This window comes from Nannobrachium achirus, assembly GCF_963921795.1.
Source record: "Nannobrachium achirus genome assembly, chromosome: 7".
NCBI lineage: Eukaryota > Metazoa > Chordata > Actinopteri > Myctophiformes > Myctophidae > Nannobrachium > Nannobrachium achirus.
The window spans coordinates 45,498,818-45,520,862 of record NC_137816.1 but is presented as its reverse complement, the minus strand read 5'-3'; the positions used below and the strand labels follow the sequence as shown (position 1 = coordinate 45,520,862).

At 44.4% G+C, this 22,045-nt stretch overlaps 1 protein-coding gene across 7 annotated transcripts in view; it reads left to right on the top strand.

Annotated features, from left to right (window-relative positions):
* Nucleotides 1–22,045, top strand: part of secisbp2l (SECIS binding protein 2-like) — a 29,536-nt gene continuing 7,491 nt past the window's right edge. For 2 of the 7 annotated variants that reach the window (XM_080729613.1, XM_080729609.1), the window contains exons 1-14: nucleotides 1–221; nucleotides 5,992–6,191; nucleotides 11,070–11,397; nucleotides 11,517–11,673; nucleotides 12,909–13,132; nucleotides 15,160–15,184; nucleotides 16,343–16,458; nucleotides 16,672–16,800; nucleotides 17,429–17,539; nucleotides 17,655–17,822; nucleotides 18,447–18,588; nucleotides 19,187–19,371; nucleotides 20,379–20,514; nucleotides 21,660–21,822. In XM_080729613.1, the coding sequence (XP_080585739.1) occupies nucleotides 201–221; nucleotides 5,992–6,191; nucleotides 11,070–11,397; nucleotides 11,517–11,673; nucleotides 12,909–13,132; nucleotides 15,160–15,184; nucleotides 16,343–16,458; nucleotides 16,672–16,800; nucleotides 17,429–17,539; nucleotides 17,655–17,822; nucleotides 18,447–18,588; nucleotides 19,187–19,371; nucleotides 20,379–20,514; nucleotides 21,660–21,822 (2,105 nt within the window). In that variant the 5' untranslated portion in view covers nucleotides 1–200. Of the gene's footprint in view, nucleotides 222–5,991; nucleotides 6,192–11,069; nucleotides 11,398–11,510; nucleotides 11,674–12,908; nucleotides 13,133–15,159; nucleotides 15,185–16,342; nucleotides 16,459–16,671; nucleotides 16,801–17,428; nucleotides 17,540–17,654; nucleotides 17,823–18,446; nucleotides 18,589–19,186; nucleotides 19,372–20,378; nucleotides 20,515–21,659; nucleotides 21,823–22,045 lie in introns of all 7 variants that reach the window. The other 5 variants (XM_080729612.1, XM_080729610.1, XM_080729611.1 and 2 more) reach the window with 3 other exon arrangements.

The window sequence follows — 22,045 nt, the reverse complement described above, 5'->3', positions numbered from 1 at the left end:
TCATGTCAGAGAGCAGCAGCATCCATCCATCCAGCACTAGCAGCCAGCAGCAACAACAACACGGTGCAGTGGGGAGAGAGGGAGTCTGACAGGACAGGAGGGTTCTTTACACACTGACAATGAAGAAAATAAAAGAGGAAACCGTCTCCTGACGTCCACGCTGTGGTCAATGAGGCTCTACGGTGGCACCAGTGACTGTCATGGATGCAAGTGACAACAAGGTATGTCTTTCTGGACTGGAGGATCATTCCAGTGTTTAAAAGGAGGGTGGCTGCTGTAATGTTGGTACTAGCGCTAGCTTCAGTGGCGTCAGTTCAGCAAAAGCGAAGGTATGGCAACATGACTGGTGTCTTGCACGCGCGCGTGCAAGACACCAGTCATGTTGCCATACCTTAGCAACAGGCACGATGAAAAGTACATTTTATATTTCCCCCCTTGTAGCCAAGGTATGGCAGCTGCCATAGCTTGCCATACCCAACTGACGACTCTGGCTAGCTTGAATACTGTTGTGAAAAAAGGCCCCAAAACACAGCGTTTTTACAAAGCAGCTGGTCGCTTTTAACTTTCGATGCGACGTGTTTTCGGTTCAGTGAATCGAGGGGTGGCAGTGCGGTGACACTCGGGTCGTGTTTTTGTGACTGTCACACACTGTGACAACATCAGCTGAACCAGCTAGCATGCTGGCTAACTCCATAGCCAACAAGACTATATTAGCAACAAGCTAACCTAAAAGAATAAACGGCTTTTTAAAGTGTAAACAACAGCTCTTTTTCAGCCTGTCTGTGAGACAGTGAGCTGTGGGGAGTTTCTATCTGCACAGTACAGCTCGAGAAAGGGCATGGCATGGTGTTTTAAAGGGTTTATACTCTTTTAACTGGATCGGCTTGTGCTTGTTGCAGCTAGCTGGGGGTTTAAAGCTACAGGGTACAGACAGTGTCAGTCCCAGCTGTCATCTGACGGCAGCTTGTCCGTCACAGACAGCCACAGGGCGCGTGACAGCGGAACTGGGGAGTGGAGAAGATGAGATGATGACCTGGGTTTCTTTCAAGTTACTGTTTACTTATAGAGAAAGACTGGTGCCAAGCCTTGCAAAACGCACTGTTTCAATGTGCCTTTTAGTTTCGTGGACATCCCCGTAGAGGAATTTCTGGTTCTCCTGCATTGATGGCATTCCACTCATGACATCATGTCGTTCCTATCTATGCAGGCAGGACGCACAGCACTCTAGCCCTCTGTTGTGTTCCCTTGAATGGCCTAGGATAAATGCATTGTTGTTGTTTCCTTGAACGGGTTTATGATGAATGAATGCATTAAATTCCTTCAGTGGGTTTATGATAAATGTACTGGCTGGCCTGGCACACAATGTGCACCAGTGGTGGCTCATATTAACAATCGTGCTCGCAAGTTCAGAGGAATGTCTCCAGGAAACAGTCAATCCTGTCTCCTCCTAAACCAGGGGTCTTCAACAGGGGGTCTGGGAGCCCTAGGGGGTCCTCAGAGTTACTACAGGGGGTCCTCCAAATCTTTGAGTAATATACACCACATGAACCCTAGTGTCCATATTCTGAGAAATGTAGCCAAAAATAGAGGATCTGGTTAAATATCTGAAAACACAAATTGACATGAATCCAACATAGGCCTACACTGATGATTGTGCTGTCAAACTATGAAACTATATGGAATCTATGAACAGGTTGTGGGGGTCCCTGCTTCATCTATTTCTCAACTAAGGGGTCCTTGGCCTGAAAACGTTGAAGACCCCTGTCCTACAACATTTACTGTAGGTTGTACATTGGTGCTCTCTGGTTGTAAGTTCATATTGTCATTGTTCATGTCACCCTGAATTGATTAACATGCAATCTTTTCTGTTTGTGTGTAGTCTATTTTCTTCTGCCCATCGCATAGAATTCCTGATAGAACAGATAACATCTAATGTTTGAAAGCGGCACGAAAGTGAATGTCAAAGGCTTGAGAAAACAAAGCTTGGTGAGATTAGTAGCCCCCGGGCTATTACCCATCCTTACGCCTGTCATAATAACCAGTAGCTGCACATCTGGGTGTGACCTCAATGCCTTTTCCACAATCACAGCCATTCACATGCATACACGCTCTCGCTCTCGCTCTCTCTCTCTCTCTCTCTCTCTCTCACTCACACAACACACACACACACACACACACACACACACACACACACACACACACACACACACACACTATGTTTACTTCTATCTTCACCACTTAAAGAGAAAGTGTTCCCTTGATTGACTCTATTACTAACTATATTACTGGCTACAGGGATATGCTTTTATAAGTGTACTTCAGAATGAGAGCTCTATAGCTGATGTGAGCAAGGCCTCAGCACGCCACACTACTGTGGCTTGTGTAATTAGCTTATGCTCCCTCCTTTATCCCCTCAGATCTAATCCTGTAACAAAGCCCTATCGGCTGAACTCTTCAATCATAGAGCCCAAAACCAACTGACCACTTGCTCAACTAGTCTTGAGCCACTGGTCCTTTTTATTTAAAATCTTTCTGCACAACCACTGCACAATTTTGCCAATTTTGCTGAACTGGCAGAACTGTCTCTGTCTGCCACAGCTCTGTGTGGATGGGTCGTGATCATTTAGGTTAGCCTAGGGAAGACCGCCCACAGACGGTAGCGAGGGGAAACAATGGTCGTCTGTGAGACAACTGCTGGCTGTACTGATGCTTGATTCATGCATCCCAACCTCTGTTTCAGAGAATGGATGGAGTGTCTTTGTGCTCTGAACCCTGTCAACTTTTCCTCATCCTCCCCTCGAAATAGCAGACGAGGGTTGGTTGTGCCCTCTCAGCCGAAAAGCTGCCACCCTGGCCTGGCCATGAATGAGAGTTAGACCAATGGCACCATGATGGCAAGTGAGGATCAGCTGTGATAGCTTTGGCAGAAGTGTGTAAAATGCACACTGGATGACACAGCCTGCAGTGGAAAATGTATTAATTAAAGCAATACGATAGAAGTGAGCAAGTTTGGCACAGTAGTGGCTCGTTTGGCCATGAGCAACAGTGCAACACCTCCTCTGTGCTTTCAATCGGCTTTAAATCCATTTCTCATGAATCTCCTTCCTCTGTCACAACATGATCCAAATTCATCTCAGCATTTCCTCTGGCTGGCACAAATCCCAATGTCTTTGGTAGGATTGGCAAACAACCATAGCTCTATCACTTAAGAGCCTTCAGAGATTTCTAACCTGTCCTAAATGTACAGTAACCTTTTGGTTGTGTTGTTAACTTGTTGGGTGCAGCAGTACATGGCCTGGGAGTACATGCTGCTTGAGAGGCTAAATTCATGAAAGTCCCTCAATCGAGAAGGCTGGTCACACCAGAGGACTTGAGGACATGGCAGTAAAACTACTTGGTTTAGTGAATTGCAAGAGGGTGCAATTTCTTATGTACACAAATTTACTTAGAAATGTATTAAAAATTCAATGAATTACAAATATCTGGTTTAATTTATTTATATCGATTTACTCCCCTTATTAGGCCAAGTTTTACAAGACACATTCTCTTGTCTGTAAGTGCTCTCGATTTTTAGCAGCTTTTATTTAATTTTTTCTGTCTGAAGCCTAGCCACTGTCTGCTCCTTCTCTGCTGACCTCCTGCTGTTGTACTAGAGACCCACAAAACCAGACAGACTAGTCTAAGACCATTCCTAAACGTAGCTTGCAAAAATGTCACAGACTGTTCTGACCAGATAGAAACTTTGATTAATGGGTTAAACATAGATTTGTGCCAGATGCTATGTAGTAGATGGGTCACATCTACTTCCATTGTTTCCTCTCTCCAAGCGCATACCACCGATGACCGTTGTTCCTGTCTATGTCAGAAAATAAAGGCAGAAATTAATATCTATAAAAAAAGGTGAATTACATACTGTATCTCAAGCAAGTTAGTTTCAAGTCACTGCAAGCTGATTTTCTTACTGTACTGAGTGACATGAATGGCATCCAGTGGCTTCCTTGAAAATCAATGATGTTATGCTTTGGAAAATATTCAGCTGTAATGGTAAGTATATGGTGAGTCATATTAAATGGCCTGGGCTAAACATATAAGACCCTCAGTATGGTGACGGTCCTGTAACCACTTAGGCCCTATTTCATACTTCATCGTACAATGAACGGTGCAAAAAAAGGCAGATCTACAAGCTTGCTACAGGTGATGATCTGATGTATTGTGATTGTGTAGATCTGCTATTTTTTTAAAGGTTTTTAAAAATGAAACGCTATTGATTCAGTACATCTCTTCTCTGCTAACGTTTCATTGGTGGCTGTAACCATTGAAGGTTGCACTCTATTGGCTGCTCGGGTCTGATTGTCATCAGTCAAATGAGGAAGCGCTGTTGTTTTTACTCTGTATCAGGATAGCCACTTTATTTTTGAGTGACAGGCAGATGACATAAACTGCCTTGCACGTCATATCATTGAATAACCCCTGACGTTACGGTGCGTCTTAGTCATCGGTAATAACCAGTGTGTGTGTTGATGTTTTTCCATGACTAGGCGTAGGCTGATATTAACTGTTGTGACTCTGGCAGCACCTTGAAAACCATGTTCTCTCAACATGGTCTAATAAATCATTTTGAAGGAAGGAGGTAGAGATGCTCCGATTGCGATTCTTGGGGACGATACCGATCACCGATCAACTGGAATCAGTATCTGCCGATACACCCGATCACAGTGCCAAATTCCTCTATTTATTGTGTTACTGTAGCAGCATTTATATATTTAATGATTCTTCTTACAAAACATTGACATTGTATATTAAGTATAAACATTAGGAGATTGCAGGCTGAGTTCCTTTAGTATCAAATTCAACTTGTAGTAGTTGAAGCTGAGATTACATTCAGTCCCAAAGATAAATATTGTGAAAATAGCTGATCTAGCTTGCATGTCGGCAAAGCCAATAGTCAAAGCCGATAGAGGCATTAACGTCCGATCGCGATCACTCACCGATCAATCGGCACATCTCTAGAAGGAGGTGTGTGAGTGAAGTTGCTTGGGTGGCAGAGGGGTAAAGTACAGTACCTTTCCACCACTGAAGTCCTAGCGGTTTGACTTTGAATCCACTGTGGAGCTTTTACAGTTGCTTCTAGCCTCCTCCTCCAACTACTACTACTACGACTACTATCTATTCTACTGTACTGTATGTGAACAGTCTGAACACAATTAGCTGTGTTTGGGGGAGGGAAGCTGGGTGGGTACTAGCCTAGGGTGATCTTTGTCGCTACACTACAGCGACTCCTACAGACTTGGGTGGCACCTGTCATCGGGGGGTGTTGAATGAAGTAGGAGGCACTTCGTTCTCCCTGTGGGGGCTCCTCACTGGCATGTGAACCAGTAGAGTACAACAGCAGTACAACACAGAAATGTGTGTGGTGGAATTAATTGGCATAATTGACTAAAGTAGGAGAAAAAGGGGGGTACAAATAATTGGCCACTCTAAAATAAAAATAAACAGATGTGCTTATTAATCAGGGATTGACACTTAAGGTCTCAGAGGCACAAGTACAGGTCAAGTTCTACTTGCCCAAAGGTCATGCCCACTTGCCCGAAAAGTACTGTAAATCGTAGGTTTCATTTTAACACTTGTGGTTCCACAACACTGGGTATGTGACATATGGACATACCTCAATATTTATGCCAAATATCTCAACAGCTATACAATATGAAATGATTTATTTCAAATTCCACAGACATCTTGTGTTGTGTTTATAGCTAACTAAAGACCGTTGCTTCCCCACTCAAACTCACTTGCCCGTCGGGCAACCTGAAAGCAAACTCCACATGCCCGAACGCTTTATTTACTTGCCACGGGCAGTCAGGGCAACCGTTAGTGTCAACCCCTGTTTTAATATCACTATATTCAATATTACCAAAAATTAGCCCAGGCCTGGTGCTTATGCATAGCATAGAGAGTCATTGCTTAGCAGTTTTTCCATTTCCTTTTGTGCAGGATGTGAAGCTGTCAGCTGAAGTTGAACCATTCATCCCGCAGAAGAAAGGTCTGGAAGGGTCCCTTGTCAGCATGAGTCTCTCTGGCGACGCAGGAGGAGGTGGTGGAGGAGGTGGAGGCGGAGGTGGGGTGGAGACCACTCCCATCCCCAGTTACCTGATTACCTGTTACCCCTTCGTCCAAGAGAACCAGCCCAACAGGTACTGTTATCACTCTGTCCTCATCACAGAGTAGAGGAGGGCAGCAGGGGGGGAAGGAAGTGCGGCAATGAGTCCACTGAGCCCAGTTCAACACCTGAACCTTATATACTATTCTTAGTTAACTTAACCAGGGTTGGCTCTGAACTTGGTCCACTCCTTTTTCGCTCTACACCTAATTTCTTCACCTAAACTAGCCAATCCACAAGCTCACAGTGCTTCATATTGTGACGTGTTGCAAGCTAGCTAGAGATGGGGAGTGACATGCGGCAAAGGTCATCCGGATCGGGAATCGAACCGGCGACGCCGCGGACAACCATGCCTATGTGGCGGTGCCTAAGTGGTATGCGCCTTTACCAGTAGGCTTGACGCCTGACAAAGTTGAGCTGGCATCAACTTCTTTCAGCGCACCAATGACGTGGTATAACGTCAATCATATGTTTTTGTTTGACCATTTTCACTCCCATTCTCTCTCTCCACAATTCCTGCTCGGCTCCGTAAATGGAAGAAAAACGTATTCTTGCTTATAGCCAGTTCCCTGTACTATTTAACCCTACCCATTTCGTTTACGCAGTGTGGCTTGAGCAACACTTCAACTGCCGTGAATCAGCAGCAATGTAGCTGGCAACACTTGGACCTTTTGTGTCTTCAGTCGCTGCCGATAATTAGTGTATAGAATAGATGCCTATCTCGAGCAAGTTTCAAATCCCCACAAATCATACCATACTGAAATTAATGGGAAACATTGGCTTCCTCAAAGACCAAATAAACCACAGTATGCTAACAGTATGGAAAATGGTCTGCATCACTAAAGTATATGTGGTGAGTGGTAACCAATAGGCGAAACAATGCCAGACCACCAGAATGGTTCTGCCTGGAGGCTCTCTCCATTCCGACATGTCGCCACTCCGAAATTGACTTCTTATTATCGGAGTGGCGACACTCCCATGGGGGTTAGGTTTAGGGTTAGGGTTAGAGATAGGGTTAGTGTCGGAATGGAGACATGTCGGAAAGGAGACATGTCGGAGTGGAGAGATGCACCCGGTTCTGTCATACCTATGGCTGCTGGGTTGTCGTTTTACAGCACATCAGCCCATGTATCAATCAAATCAAATCACAAAAGGCTCATTCATTCAGTCGCCATAGACAGTATAGCAATTTAAACTAGAAAAGCAGTTCCTGCAGAAACTGCGAGGGCTCGCTGAAAACACGCACAGGAGTATATTATGTACAGTAGAAAATGTACACATCCCTCCTCAGATGGACTTTCGATTCAGCTCAAGCCCAAGCGTTAATAAAAATGGTAAGACAGAATTCATTTCCAAGTGGATTCCTCGCTGTGTGTATGTTTTTTCTAAAATCTCAAAAACGATAAAACATAAAGATGTAAATGGAAAAGTACAAGCAGTAATAACTGTGTAAAGCCGAACAAGTTGACGTTTGAATGACATTTCTAGCACAAAGAATGTGGAAGTAGTAGGATGCCAAAGTGGCGGAATAAATATGAAGTGGGGACAACTTGTGTGTTCTTGCTGGAGCGAGCCCACAATAAAACACTGTTTACAGGGTAAGAAAAAGTAGACACTAGACAGACGCAGCATATTGGAAAGACATTACAGCGGGATAGTATAGAGAAACCGGAGGAAAGTCTGCTCCTCTTGGGCCATTGTCATATGCAGTCATATAGACTATAGCAGGGGTCTTCAACGTTTTCAGGCCAAGGACCCCTTAGCTCTGAGAGAGATGAAACAGGGATCCCCACTACATATCGTATAGTTGCACTTGCAGATTAAAAATCGAACCTCTGTTCGAAGTGGAGCTGTGTGTGTGTGTGTGTGTGTGTGTGTGTGTGTGTGTGTGTGTGTGTGTGTGTGTGTGTGTGTGTGTGTGTGTGTGTGTGTGTGTGTGTGTGTGTGTGTGTGTGTGTGTGTGTGTGTGTGTGTTGCAGTTGATGCTCAGGGCAGGCTAGACTCAACAGCACCTCTCTGGTCACCCAGGGTACTCAGGCTACACCAGAGAACTGAGCGGTAGTTTACCCACCTCATAGATCATGTGTACCGACTTTTGTGACATTTGAAGAAAATATGTAGGAAAAGGAGCCAAAAGTGTGTTTTGGAGAAAATTCAAGATGGCGGAAAATCTATCCTGGCGCAAATGGGCGTGGCCTATATGGGGAGATGCGTCTTGACCCAAGGAATCCAGGGAAAAAATAATTTTAATTTTCCGATCTACGGTTCAAGAGTTACGGGGCAAAACGTAAAGTGGGCCGTTATAGCGCCACCATGAGGCCGAGTGATGTAATTATTTTTCGATTCATTCTTAAAATCATTATGAATCTCCTCTCCGAGGTTTGAAACTGTAGCTCCTATGGTTTACGAGAGAAAAATACTTGAAAGTGATTTCTTGCATTGTCCCATTATAAGTCAATGGGGACAATTAAGCGTTGTTTTTTGCCGATTACGTCGGCATGGTAAGGCGGATCGGAACGAAAGGTAATAGCACACCATTCCCGGCCGAGCCGCACATTTTGATGTATATATTGCGCGAGTGGCGTAAATGGTGCGGCACTAGTTACGCGCCGAAGTTTAGGCTACATACAGACACGGACGGAGACAGACAGACCCACACACACGGCCACGTATAGGGAGCTTGTGTTCCACACAGCTCCAAAAATGTATGGATTATTTCTTATACAATTTAGACTTGACAGCACTATCATCTGTGTAGGTTGGATTAATGTGTATTTTCATATATTTAACCACTTGAACTGTCAATACCTACTAGTCTGCTCTTCTTTTCCCTCTACACCAAACCTCTGTGACAAAGAATAGCTGATCTACAAGCTCACAACGCCTCAGTGAGCTTGTAGATCTGCTATTTTTTGGCTAATGTTCCACTAATAATTGGGATGCTAGGGTTCAGGTGATCAAACATGATCACACAAAGATTTGAAGGACCCCCTGTAGTAACTCTGAGGACCCCCTAGGGGTCCCGGACCCCCTGTTGAAGACCTCTGGTGTAGAGAAACTGGAGGAAAGTCTGCTCCTCTTGGGCCATTGTCATATGCAGTCATATAGACTATAGTACTGTTCCTGGGTAAAGAGCAGAGTAAAATGCATCCTGCAGCCTGATTAGGCTGCTGGATGATCAGACACTCGGACATCGGGGAGGTTACTGGTACAGTGCACTGATTAGAGTCATCATCAGAGTGCCTCTGTTGTCGCTGGACTGCTCAGCTCTGAATGGGACACATTCCCTTCCACAATCCAAGTGGAACCACAATCTGAGCCTTCCAGTGGCTTTCTCTTTGTCTGCCGGTGATCTGCTGCATCCTGCACTACATCCGTTCCATTGTTTCCATCCTCCCCCAGTTTGAATACCAGGAAATGCCCGCTATAGAACGCTGGCTGTTTAAAATGTCCTCTGGATCCTTATCAACAAGGAGCCACTCTATAGTTGCGTACACTTACACCCCCCCCCCCCCTCATCACCACCACCACCTCCATTTAATCAAACAACATTCACACCATGGGGAGTCACTGGCCATGGCCTTGCAGTCACCTTTCTCCTTGTACATTTGTATCTTTGGAGTTGAAGGGGTTTTCGAAGCATAGTTTAAAGTGTCCTCGATTTCTATGATTGTTTGGAGAATCAAAATGTATCAAAGAGTAGTAGCCCAGCCCGACGTGAACTAAGATCAAAGAATTAAAATGGAGCCGCACATTTTGCCAAGTTTTATAACATTTTTAACAGAGAATGACACTTCGAGGCGAGCCCATGCTGTTCTCTGTCTGAAGAAGAGCATGGGCTCGATTGATTGATTTTTTTTATTGATTATTTTATTAGACAAAAATGTAGAACAGTACAAGTATAGTCAATACAATTGAAATGTAGTGCTGTACAAGTACGGTACAGTTAAACACCCTGCTTAAAAGGAACATCCCAAATAAGACTTTTTACAGTCTTTTTTACGTTGGAAGCCCTCTGTATTTAATTCATTGACATAATAAATAGCAAGCAAAGAAAACATACAATAATATCGCAGTTATAAAAAACACTGTGTACAGGATAGGGGAAACAAGGTGGTGGGGGTGCTCGCTTCTTGCCTGTCTATGGGAGAAGTGATAACTACCTCCTTCTCTGGCCTCCTGAAAGGTGAGTTTTCAGGGCAGTTTTGAAGGATGCCAGCGAGCTACATGTTTTAACTTTATTGCTGCCGTTGACATGTCAGCTTGTCAATGAAAGGGTTAATACCATGACGCCGTTGATGAGGCACCTCGTCACTCTTACTGTAAATACAGTAAAGCTGTTATGACTTACTGTACGTCTTGGCTGTCCATTCTGCATCAGTAATGTCCGCGATTTGTTTACAACGCACGTTGGGCGTGCACGTGAAGTGAAGCTCCTCCATAGAAATCCATTGCTCTGCCAATAAACAGCCTTCATTTACTCGAAAAAAGAGATTTTGATCCCAAGCTGGCATTTTTCACCGCAAAATAGCGCTCGCATGATTGCTTTCTACTGGGTAACATGTCATTAGGTCGAACACCCTTTGGATCGACCACCAAAACCTAACCTAACCCTAACCTCAGTAACCGTGACGCGGGACATATTGCAGAACTGCAATACTGTTATTTTCCTGAAACATACCGTGTGTGTGTGTGTGTGTGTGTGTGTGTGTGTGTGTGTGTGTGTGTGTGTGTGTGTGTGTGTGTGTGTGTGTGTGTGTGTGTGTGTGTGTGTGTGTGTGTGTGTGTGTGTGTGTGTGTGTGTGTGTGTGTGTGTGTGTGTGTGTGTGTGTGTGTGTGTGAGTTGTGTATAATATCTTGCTCAAGATAAATCTCCCTTTAACAAGTTTAATAATGTCTCTGTCTCTCACAGGCAGCACCCGATGTATAATGGAGGGGAGCTGCGCTGGCAGCAGACCAACCCCAACCCTGGTGGTCCATACCTGGCCTACCCCATCTTGTCATCCCCCCAGCCTCCCGTCTCCAACGACTATGCCTACTACCAGATCATGCCTGCCCCATGCCCCCCTGTGATGGGCTTCTACCAGCCCTTCCCTGGCCCCTATGCTGGGCCTGTGCAGGCCGGGGTGGTAAACCCTGTATCTGCGGACGTCAGTGACAGGCCCCCCCCTCTCGGACAAGCCTATGGACTGGCAAGTCAGAGGGGGAGAGGGATGGTCCGGCCGCCTCTTCTGCCCAAGGTGAGGACAGATCAGCTGATTATCACATTGACTTTGCAGGGCTATTTTTTATATTCTTCCATCCAGCCACTCTTGAACATGCCTCATGTCTTTTTTTCTTCTGTCACGTGAAGCAGCAGCAGCAGCAGCAGCAGCAGCAGCAGCTCGGGGTGTGTCAGCCCCCAAGGGGCCGTCGGCCTCCTACCAGGAGTGTAGCTGTGCAGAAGGAAGTGTGCGGCTCAGGACACGATGGCAGAACCAAGACGGTTCTGCTGGTGGATGCAGCGCAGCAGACAGGTCATTATTACTACTGCTGTGTTTCATCACAGACACACCTAGTTCAGAGGGTGTTCCTATGCCCATGAAATGGTGTTATTACAATGCCTCAAAATACATTTGTCTCTAAAAGTGGAGTATGCATCGGCCCTTAGTCATCGCAGCAATAGCAATGTACCGTACTTAATCTCTAGACACCGTTTTGAGTCTCTTCTTATCTGATGTGATGTGATGTGATGTGAACAGGACTGTTCAATAATGGAACAAAATGCTGCAGATGTCAACAACCGCTCAGCAGTAGAAATGCACAGATTAGAGCTAATTGTTCAATCAGTGATGTCTTTTTTTTTTCTTTCTTTTTTTTTTGCCATCTTGTCATTGAAGGGAAACTTTTTAAACTTTCCAGAACTACTGTACTCAAAGTGATTTGGCTGGTTTAGTTGGCCTGCATACAGGAAATCTGTCTTGTTAACGAGAAAAATAAAGGGGATAGTTAGTGAGGCAATTCCCGCAAGTAGCTCTGTCGACAACAGCTTTAAGTGGCTGAGGTTGTCTGACATGTGAACGAACAGGAATGCAGGGTTTCTAGTCGGATGAGGCTTCTCGTGCAGGTGCTGTGATGTGTGACGTCCCCTCGCTCTGAGGTCTCATGGTAACGACAATGGACTTGTTTTGGTGCTGCCAGCACTGTTTAGTTTCTCACAATAAAAACCATGTCTGTAAAGGTGGTGAACATTTCACCAGATAATGAGCACCTACTCCTTACCGTAATGTTTGTTTTGGGGAATTAATCACATGAGAAATAATTAACAGTTCTTTTATTATTTTGATGAGGAGAAATGTCTGGTACTGTTACTGCTTCAATATTTAAAAAAAAAAGTACTTTAAGATGTTCAGATGCGGGGGCACGGTGTCGCAGTCGGTGTTTGCTATCTCAGTGAGAAGTCTCAGTTTTAGTGACCGAAAATGCTGGTTGTGTGTGCATAAGCCACCCTTTCCTGTATTCTTGTATTCTGTTCACTCATCTCTTGCAATCAAGGAGTTGGTTTAACTGATCATCGATTTGGATTGTACATTTCCTGTTTAATCTGACTAGTTGAGGCAGAGATTGAGACAGTAACACTGACTTTAATGACACCTTGTAGTGTGCCAAAACCTGAGGCGATTAGATTAGTTGAGGCCAAATTGGCCACCACATGATTTATGGTCAGTACCAGATGTAAATGAGGTCTAAAGGTCATCTCTCCTGTGCTCAGATTTCCCTGGTGAGGTGTCTGGGCGGGGCAGCACGGAACAAGCCAGCCCACTGCTGTGGAAGAACCGGACAAAGAGGAGAAGAGCATCCCACCCGGCAGAGAGCTACAGTGAGCAGGGAGCCAGCGAGGCAGACATAGACAGCGACAGCGGCTACTGCAGCCCCAAACACAACCAGGGTACCGGGGCTGCACAGCGTACCGCGGAACCCACCTCAGCCTCCACGGTACCCCAGCACACTTTAACCCATTTAGGCCTGACCTAAGTTCTCTGAAAAACAATATTACCGTATTAAAAAATTACCCTACAAAATACAAATATGTTGCTACATATTGTACATGTACTGTAATACACTAAAATGTATTCCCGGCCTGAATGGTGCCTGGCCTATACTGCAGTCCTCATGCTGCGTTCACACTAGCGGCGACAAAGCAAACTCGGTGTCATGGCATTGGTCCAAAGGTTCATTAGTCCGAAGGTTCATTAGTCCGAATTTGTTAAGAATACTATGCCTAACTCTAAACCTAACTAAATTCGGACTAATGCACCTTCGGACTAATGAACCTTCGGACTTATGGGCAGTCCCCGGATTACTCATCCGCGAAGAGAAAAACCTGGTCACGACATGCGCATACTAGGAAGGTGGGACTTCCGCCGCGTGAACTTCCCCGGAAGTTGTCTTTCTTTCGACCAATCACAGTGCGTTGTTCCTGAAAATCTTTTCTCTTCAGACAAAGCCATTGCAGTGGTTTAAATGAGGGAATCTGTTGTACTTTACAAAAGTCTTTAATAGTTTTGTTTAAATTCTCCTCAAAATCCATTTTTTAGAGCTATTTAAGAGTTATGGTCTATGGAGCTATGGTTTGTTTCACTGCGGGATGTAAACAGACCTGCACCGCATGATGTAAATTCCCTTCATTGCAGCACTTCCGCCACTTCAGTTTATGCAACGCTCAGGTGGCGCCCAGGCCGAGTAATTACTAAGTTACTGAGTAATTTTGTCAGCCAGCAAGATGAAGATACAGACTGACACCTGACACTTGTTGCTGCATGAGGGGCGTGACACGCTACGAAAAAAGTTGAGCTGGCTTCAACTTTTTTCAGTGCTCCAGTGACGCAGTGAAGTGTCAATCGTTATGTTCTTGTTTCACCATGTCCACTCACCTTCCCACATCTGACATCTCCCCACAATCCCTGCCCTGTTTCATGAAAATCTAATTCTTGCTGTTAACACTTAAGTTGCAATGAATTATTCTCTTTGAAGGTCCAAGATGCCATGGTCTCCATAGACTTCCATGTAATTCATAGTGCACGGATCGTGCACGCCCATGCCTAGATCATGCACCACGTGTGTGCACGCTGTTCACAGCTTTGAAACAAAAAAAAATGCTTGGAAATCCGTTCAGGCATTCATGATTTAGCAGCCATTATGTTTTCTTCAGATGTAAACAAACATGGCTGCCATGTTTGAAAGAATGGGTTGGTATGGGGGTTAAACGTGCAATTTCGCGATCGCGATCATGCCTATTACATTTCTGGAGGCCCAAACTCGGGAAACTCTGGGTTGGCGCAGGGGTGGTACCTATACAAACTCGGGAAACTCAGGGTTGGCACCAGAAGTGTTAACTAGTTACGCAGTGTGGCTGGAGCAAGACTTCAACAGCAACTCGTCAACAGTGTAGCTGGCCACACCTGCTCATTGTGTAGCTTTTGTCGCCGCTAATGTGAACACACCATCAATCTCACTCAGGCCTGGGCATCTTTAAGACCAAACTGGAAACAAATCCATTCATTTGATCCTAGTTCCCTAAGATTGAACAGTGTCACATAGATCACTATTCACAACGGAAGGGACTATATTCTTGTTCTGTACCTCTTATTATTAAAAGATAATTACCATAATGCCATCAATACATGTCATTGTCTATCCACAGCTAAAACTATTTATCTGGTAATGGCTTAATTATTTGATTATTCACAACGGAAGGGACTGTATTCTTGTTCTGTGCCACTTATTACTAAAAGATAATGACCATAATGCCATCAATACATGTCATTGTCTATTCATAGCTAAAAGTATTTATCTGGTGATGGCTTAATTCTTTGATTAAGCCATACCAATTCTTTAATTATGCAGAAAATAAGTCATGGATGTTTGAATTTTTTGTCCAATGACTACTTTTGGCTAGACCTTTCAAATTAATCAATGCTTTATTTTGTTCTGTCTCTCTTTCTCTATCTGTTTCCGTGCAGGGAGTAGAAGCAGGCGTAATGACTGGTAAGCTTCATGTAAAGAAGGGATGATCAAAGTGCTACTTTTCTACACATCTGACTCGCATGTATCACCAGCTTTGATCTGTGTGGAGTCTATATTAGGGATGGGACAATATGAAAATGTTATATCACGATTATTGTGGCAAATGAAATAGCGATTTACGATATCGCGATAATCAAAATCCATTATCCTGGGGCGGAACATTTGCCAAAAAATAGCCGATCTACAAGCTTGTAGATCAGCTATTTTTTGGCAAAGACATTTGATAGAAAGTGAAAAAAAAGACTATCAAGTACGTATATTATAAGTACCTTTTACCAATTATAGAAGGTTTATAAGTGGTACCAGATATGCAGCTCAGCAAATAAAAGGTGAATTGACCCCAGTGCATGACGGAGGACGATATCACGATACATTACATTTCCACAATACGATTATCGTGAGTGTTTTTTTATCACAATATACGATAATATCGCTTATCGTCCCATCCCTAGTCTATATACACATCAGTCTCCCATGTCCCCTTTAACATATTTTTCTTCCACGACTCATCATTCCCAGTTACCAAAATTGCACTGACCCAACCCCTCTTCTTTACTTCTAATTATTTCCATTCTGTCCTCTTGTCCTCTCCAATGCACCCACACTGTGTGTTACCTATGTTTGTATAGATGTGTGATGAGGAGAAGAGACATTACTCTCTGTCACTGTCACTTTTCATTCAAAATTCAACCATAACAAAGGTGAATACAATTAATAATTGGCGCACAGCAGGCTGTTTGAAACAGAGCGCTACAAACAACTGTACGTACCAGAAACCTGCATTCCAAGCAGCTGTTCTGATCAACAGGCAATAATTGTCAATAAAAACAGAAACACTTAATCCCAAACTTTAACTTTTTAAACTTCTCATTGGGATTAAAGTTGATAGTGTTTCTAGCTAACAGTTTGCAGTAGTGTGAATTCAGTTGCTTATACTGCTGCCTAGACCCACTGGGCTTGCAGACCCACCTGTTTGCAACTATCTGGTCACGGGAGTAGGGGATCCATTTTAGTTTTGAAGCTGACCTTTGGAAAAAGTGACAGCCCTAAATGTACAGTGTGCCGTAATGGCAGAGTGTATAATAACGTCGCTTGCGTTTTTTTTTTTTTTTTTTGTAGCAGTGAGTTGGGTAAACGTGGCCTCTCAGGCTACCCAGAAGCCCTGGGGGGAGAGGAACAGCCCCTTCCAACGAGCAGACCAGAGGAGGCATCCCGATCAGAGGAACTTCTCACAGGTGCGGCCCGTCCCATTTAAACATTGTGATTTAGTGTACACATAGCAGAGTGAAAACGCACACAGTATTCCCAGCCTCTCCACTGCCTTTTCCTGTTTCATAAAAGGGCTTATTTGTGTAGATTAATGAAAGATTTTTTGAGGCACTGCCAAAAAGAAAACCAAAACCTTCTTGATAAGCCAACCTCATCTTTCCTTCCGCTTACCCACTTAGGATTTCCACGGCGGCTACCCAGGGCGTGTTCACCCTAACCTCAACATGAACCCTTCCCCAGGAGAGAGGAGGCTACAGACGGGAGTGGTCTCTGGGACTGACCTCACCCCAGAACCTCTCTACTTTGAGGTAACAGAAGTTTACACTAAACTGAATTTACACTTTACATTTATATGTACTCATTGGTTGTTTACAGCCGAGGAAACCGAAGATTTTTCTATGTCTTTCACTGCTGGCTTCTCCTACCTGTTAACGCGGGCACTAATCCAGTTCCCATCGTGTGCGATCGGACACTGCTATGCATTGTGTGTTCGCGTATTCCATCAGCTTCTCAAATCCGTTGACATTTTTTAAATTGATCAATCCATCTGTAAATTGATCAATCCATCTGTAAGCCGTGGTGTTTACACAGAAAGCTAACGGGCCAGAATAGAGGACGGACCATCCGCTTACGGTTTGCGGCCTCAATGTTAATCGGTCCGCTCCATAATGTGTCCGTGTAGAAACCGATCCCGGAGCATTAGTTCCGGCCTATTTTAGTTCGGCTTCGTTCATTTTTTCATTTTTTTAATTAAAGCTTATTAAATCTTCGGGTTCCTCGGGCATGGCGGAGAAGCCCTACAAAGGGGTATTTTTTTGGCAGCAGTTGTGTTAAAGCATTACGTTTACTTTTAATGCATTGATTTAGTTAATTCAAGCACATTTGAGGGAGAGTGTATTCCGTGTTCTTTAATGTGTGGTCTTCTGTCTCTGTTAGGATGAGGATGAGTTCCCCGAGCTCGCCACAGGAGGGGTGGTTCAGCGCAACACCAAACCAGAATCCACCCCAGCCCAAACACAGACACAGCCTAAACTCCCTAAGAACTTGGTATGAGAAATGACACAACTTAAAACACCTCGCTCTTTGAGGGTCCTTCAGAGGGGCATTTTACTTACATGTGTGTGTGCATCTTAACTGAATGGCGTTTCTTTTGTCCACATAGCTGGATAACCTGCCAGAAAACTCTCCTATCAACATTGTTCAGACTCCGATCCCCATCACCACCTCTGTTCCCAAGAGGGCCAAGAGCCAGAGGAAGAAGGCGCTCGCCGCTGCCCTGGCCACTGCACAGGAGTACTCTGAGATCAGCATGGAGCAGAGGAAACTACAGGTACCAGCATGCACTTCACCCATTTAGACCGGCACGCATTATTACGCATTATTTTAAAATAGCAGATCTACAAGCTAGCTTGTAGATCTGCTATAATTTATTGATCGTGAAAATTTGTGCAAGTCTTTGAGTATTTTGACCCGATTCTATAAGTGTCTTCTAAATCCTTCTATGTTTTTTTTGTATGTGTCTATGTCAGTGGTACTCAAACCTTTTCATGTGAAGGACCCCCAAAATGATATGTATTTGTGCCACGGACCCCCATCTCAAAATATTTAGTACCAGGGATCCCCCCCAGGAGCTAAATTTGAGTTACAAATGTTCGCTTTAAAAATACATATATTCAATGATTTGCACACATTTTCACGACTTTTCAAAAATAGCAGTAGCAATAGCAATAGCAATAGAAGCTCGCGGCGCGGCACAGAGTGCCTTGCTGCTTGTAGATCTGCTATTTTTCAATAGCTAAAGTATTTAAAATAATTCCAGGCCTAAATGGGTTAATTGGAGTGGAGCGGTGTTGATTTGACTTCAATTTGACTGGACCAGTGATGTGACTCAACTTTCTTTTTTTTCTGCTCCCCCCACGGGACAAAACAAACACTCACAAACTGTACCTGGTAGGAGGCTATCACCAAAGCAGCAGGGAAGAAGAGTAAAACTCCAGTCCAGCTGGACCTGGGAGACATGCTGGCAGCTCTGGAGAAACATCAGCAGGCTATGAAGGCTCGACAGCTTACCAACACCAAGCCATTGACCTTTGCAGGTGTGTATTGTATATGTAGTGGACCTCCTCCCCCCCTTGGACAAGGGGGAGGAGGGATTCCCCTTTGGGTGATCAGTCGATGTTAGGTTTCCCATATGGGAGACCCGAAATCAAATCCAGGTGGATAACACATAACACAGATACTGCAGATGTCCACACAAACACACACACACACACACACACACACACACACACACACACACACACACACACACACACACACACACACACACACACACATGCCTGCTGTGCTTAGGCCTGTCACAACTATTACATAATCGTCTAATCACATTATTATTTGAGATAATCGCAATTATTTTGCATAATAATAATCGCTTCCATGTTGAAAAATTGCAGAAATAGCAGATGTTCAAGCTTACAATGTTAATATTTATAATAATAAAGTAATAAAGTATAACATGATTATATGACAGTAATCTGCTCTGTGCAGATTGTGATTATCAAGCCTAAATGGCAAACAGAAATTAAGTATTGTATTCATATGTTCCAGTCTTCAATGCCAAAAACACAATTTAATCTTTAATCGCAATTATTTGTGTGACAATTAATCGTCAATTAACATTTGTAATGGTGACAGCCCTAGCTGTGCTCTCCTCTCCAGTGGGTACGACGCCGCTGTTCCACGGTTCTACTTCGACCAACGTGCCGCCAAAGCAGCCGTACTCGGCTCCTCACAACCCTCTGGACTCCACCACACCGCGCATCAAGAGAGGCAAGGAGAGGGAGATTCCCAAGGTCAAGCGGCCCACTGCCCTCAAGAAGGTACACTAGGGTTTATACTAGGGTGACCAGACGTCCCGTTTTACCCGGGACAGTCCCGTTTTCAAGCTGCGTGTCCCGGTGTCCCGACAAATATCTCTAAAACACTAATATGTCCCGGTTTTCAACATTCACTGCAAAATTGTCCCGGTTTTCACCAGAATTAAAATAATAGTAGCTGTTTTCAGTGGTTGCATAGACATTTATCATGTTCTTTTCATGAAAACATGCTCACCTAACCAATCAGAAAAAAATAACAAATTCATTGCGTGTCTGAATTCAACGCTGAGGCTGTTTGTCAATCACTCACTGCTGTTTTTGCAACCCTGCGGTGCGTGTGTGCGCGTGCACGAACGTTAGAGAATGGGCACGCGCGTGCGTGGTAACGTGCGCATTGCTTTTAGGGTCCCAGTTTTAGGCAACAGTGTTTTGCGTCCCGGTTTGAGTGGCTGGAAATATGGTCACCCTAGTTTATACTGTAGATCAGGGTTCCCCAATAGGCGGCCCGCGGGCCATTTGCGGCCCGCGGGGGCTACTGTCTGGCCCCCACCAACCCCAGTAATAATGGTGAGCAGCAACAACACTAGTATGTTCTTTCACAAAGCAAAGCCCTGCTTCATCATGCAAGGCCGTCGCACACAAGTAGTGAAAACAGCAGATGCGAGGCGTTGTGTGCTTGTAGATCGGCTGTTTTCACTAGTTTAAATCATTTTTAAAATGATAAATGCAAAACGAACGGTTTTGGACATACAAGATTTTCACCCGACAACGACGATATCTGAACTGTCGCTGGAGTAGCGGGAACGCTGCCGTCGCCCCCTGCCCTGTCGGCTTGGTACCTGAGACATAATTCGGCCCTTGGGGAAAACTAATTGGGGAACCCTGCTGTAGGTTCATGTAAAATGTCATAATCGTGACAGCCCTAGGCAGGGCATAGAGAGACAACGTTGAACCAGAAGACATCATGTTTCTGTAACTATTCCCCTCACCCTCGCATTCTGTGTCCGTAGATCATCCTGAAGGAACGTGAAGGGAAGAAGGGGAAGACGACGAATGTCGACCAAGGCTCCTCAGGCCAGGAGGAGCATGCAGATGAGGAGCAACACTTCACAGATGACCTCACGCAAGAACCTGCTTCCCAAGAGGGTGATTGGAAAGCACTTTGGGTCAACGGCTGTTTTTTTTAAATGTGCTATATTCAGTTGTGCTCGAAATTATTCAACCCCATCTGACAAATTTGTTCTTTAGTGTAGCCACTGTTCCTTTGACTTAGAACTTGTTGCTCAAAACTGTACTTTTTGGAACATTCAGTGTCTTTGTGTCAATTGTTTTATTTCCTGACCATTCCTTAGACTTAACCATGTTTCTAACTGCTCTAATCACAGTCAACAAGTCAACAAACTTCTAGTCAGGCCAGATTGCACATATGATGCAACTATTTAAGCCCTTGATTTGTCGCTTGTAGTTTTCAGATGTAATTAAGAGTTGAATAATTGAAAGTGGCGTTGAAAGTGGCATTGGAAAAAGAACACGACAAATGTTACTTTTGTTGAGGTATTAATATTGTTCTTGTATGATTTATTTATTTCATTCAGTTGTCAGTTTGTGAATTTAGCCAATAAACCATATTTGCAGAGAGGTTGAATAATTTTGAGCACAACCGTAAATCAAGATGACTTCACTTTGACTAAATATAGCCATTGCAGCCATGTATGTTTTCCACGATGATGTGTGTGTGTGGTGACAGTGTGTCTCAAGGACGTGCTGGCCATTGGGAAAAGCGGTACAACTCCCGAACGGCCGGTTCATTCCCGGCCGGGCCAGGCCGGCCATTAGGAAGAAAATGTCGGGCAGACACCTCGTATCGCCAAGTTTCAAATTTGTAAATTTTTTCGCAAAGCTTCATCATACAAGGCCGTCGCACAAAAGTGGTGAAAACAGCAGATCTACAAGCGCACAACGCCACGTGGTTTCACTAGTTTAAATAATTTTTAAAATGATAAATACAAAACAAACGGTTTTGGACATCCAAGGTTTCCACCCGACAACGACGAAATATAACTCATGTAATTGGCCCACTGGCTTGTCACTTGTCATGATCTGAAATGGCAAATCTTTGAGTAGCAGCAGCAGTGCTATAGAGAGAGATCTCTCTCTATAGAGATCTCTATAGAGAGAGATCTCTCTCTATAGCGCGCAATGAGGGCCTCTACAACTCTTTTTCCTGGGCTGAATCAGGGGCCCAGCATGTCCCTGGTGTGTCTAATGTCTTCTACCTGTGTTTTCTGCAGAGAACGGTCTGAGCATGCCCAGTGATGCGTCCCTGTCTCCTGCCAGTCAGAACTCCCCCTACAGCATCACTCCGGTATCGCAGGGCTCTCCTGCCAGCTCTGGCATTGGAAGTCCCATGGCTGCCAACGCCATCACCAAGATCCATAGTCGTCGCTTTAGAGAGTAAGCGCACACACGGACACGCACACACAACTTAATCCTCTTCGATCCCTGTGGAACATAAGGCTGTACCTTGTTACAGAAACTATACACATGACACAGCCTTAAATACGGCATCCTGAGGAGACAGGAATTTGTGTGATTTAGAAACGGAATGGGCGTTTCATTCCCTTAGAATTTGGAATGTCAAAAAGTGCACGCTGCAGTGTCAACGACAAGAAACAAC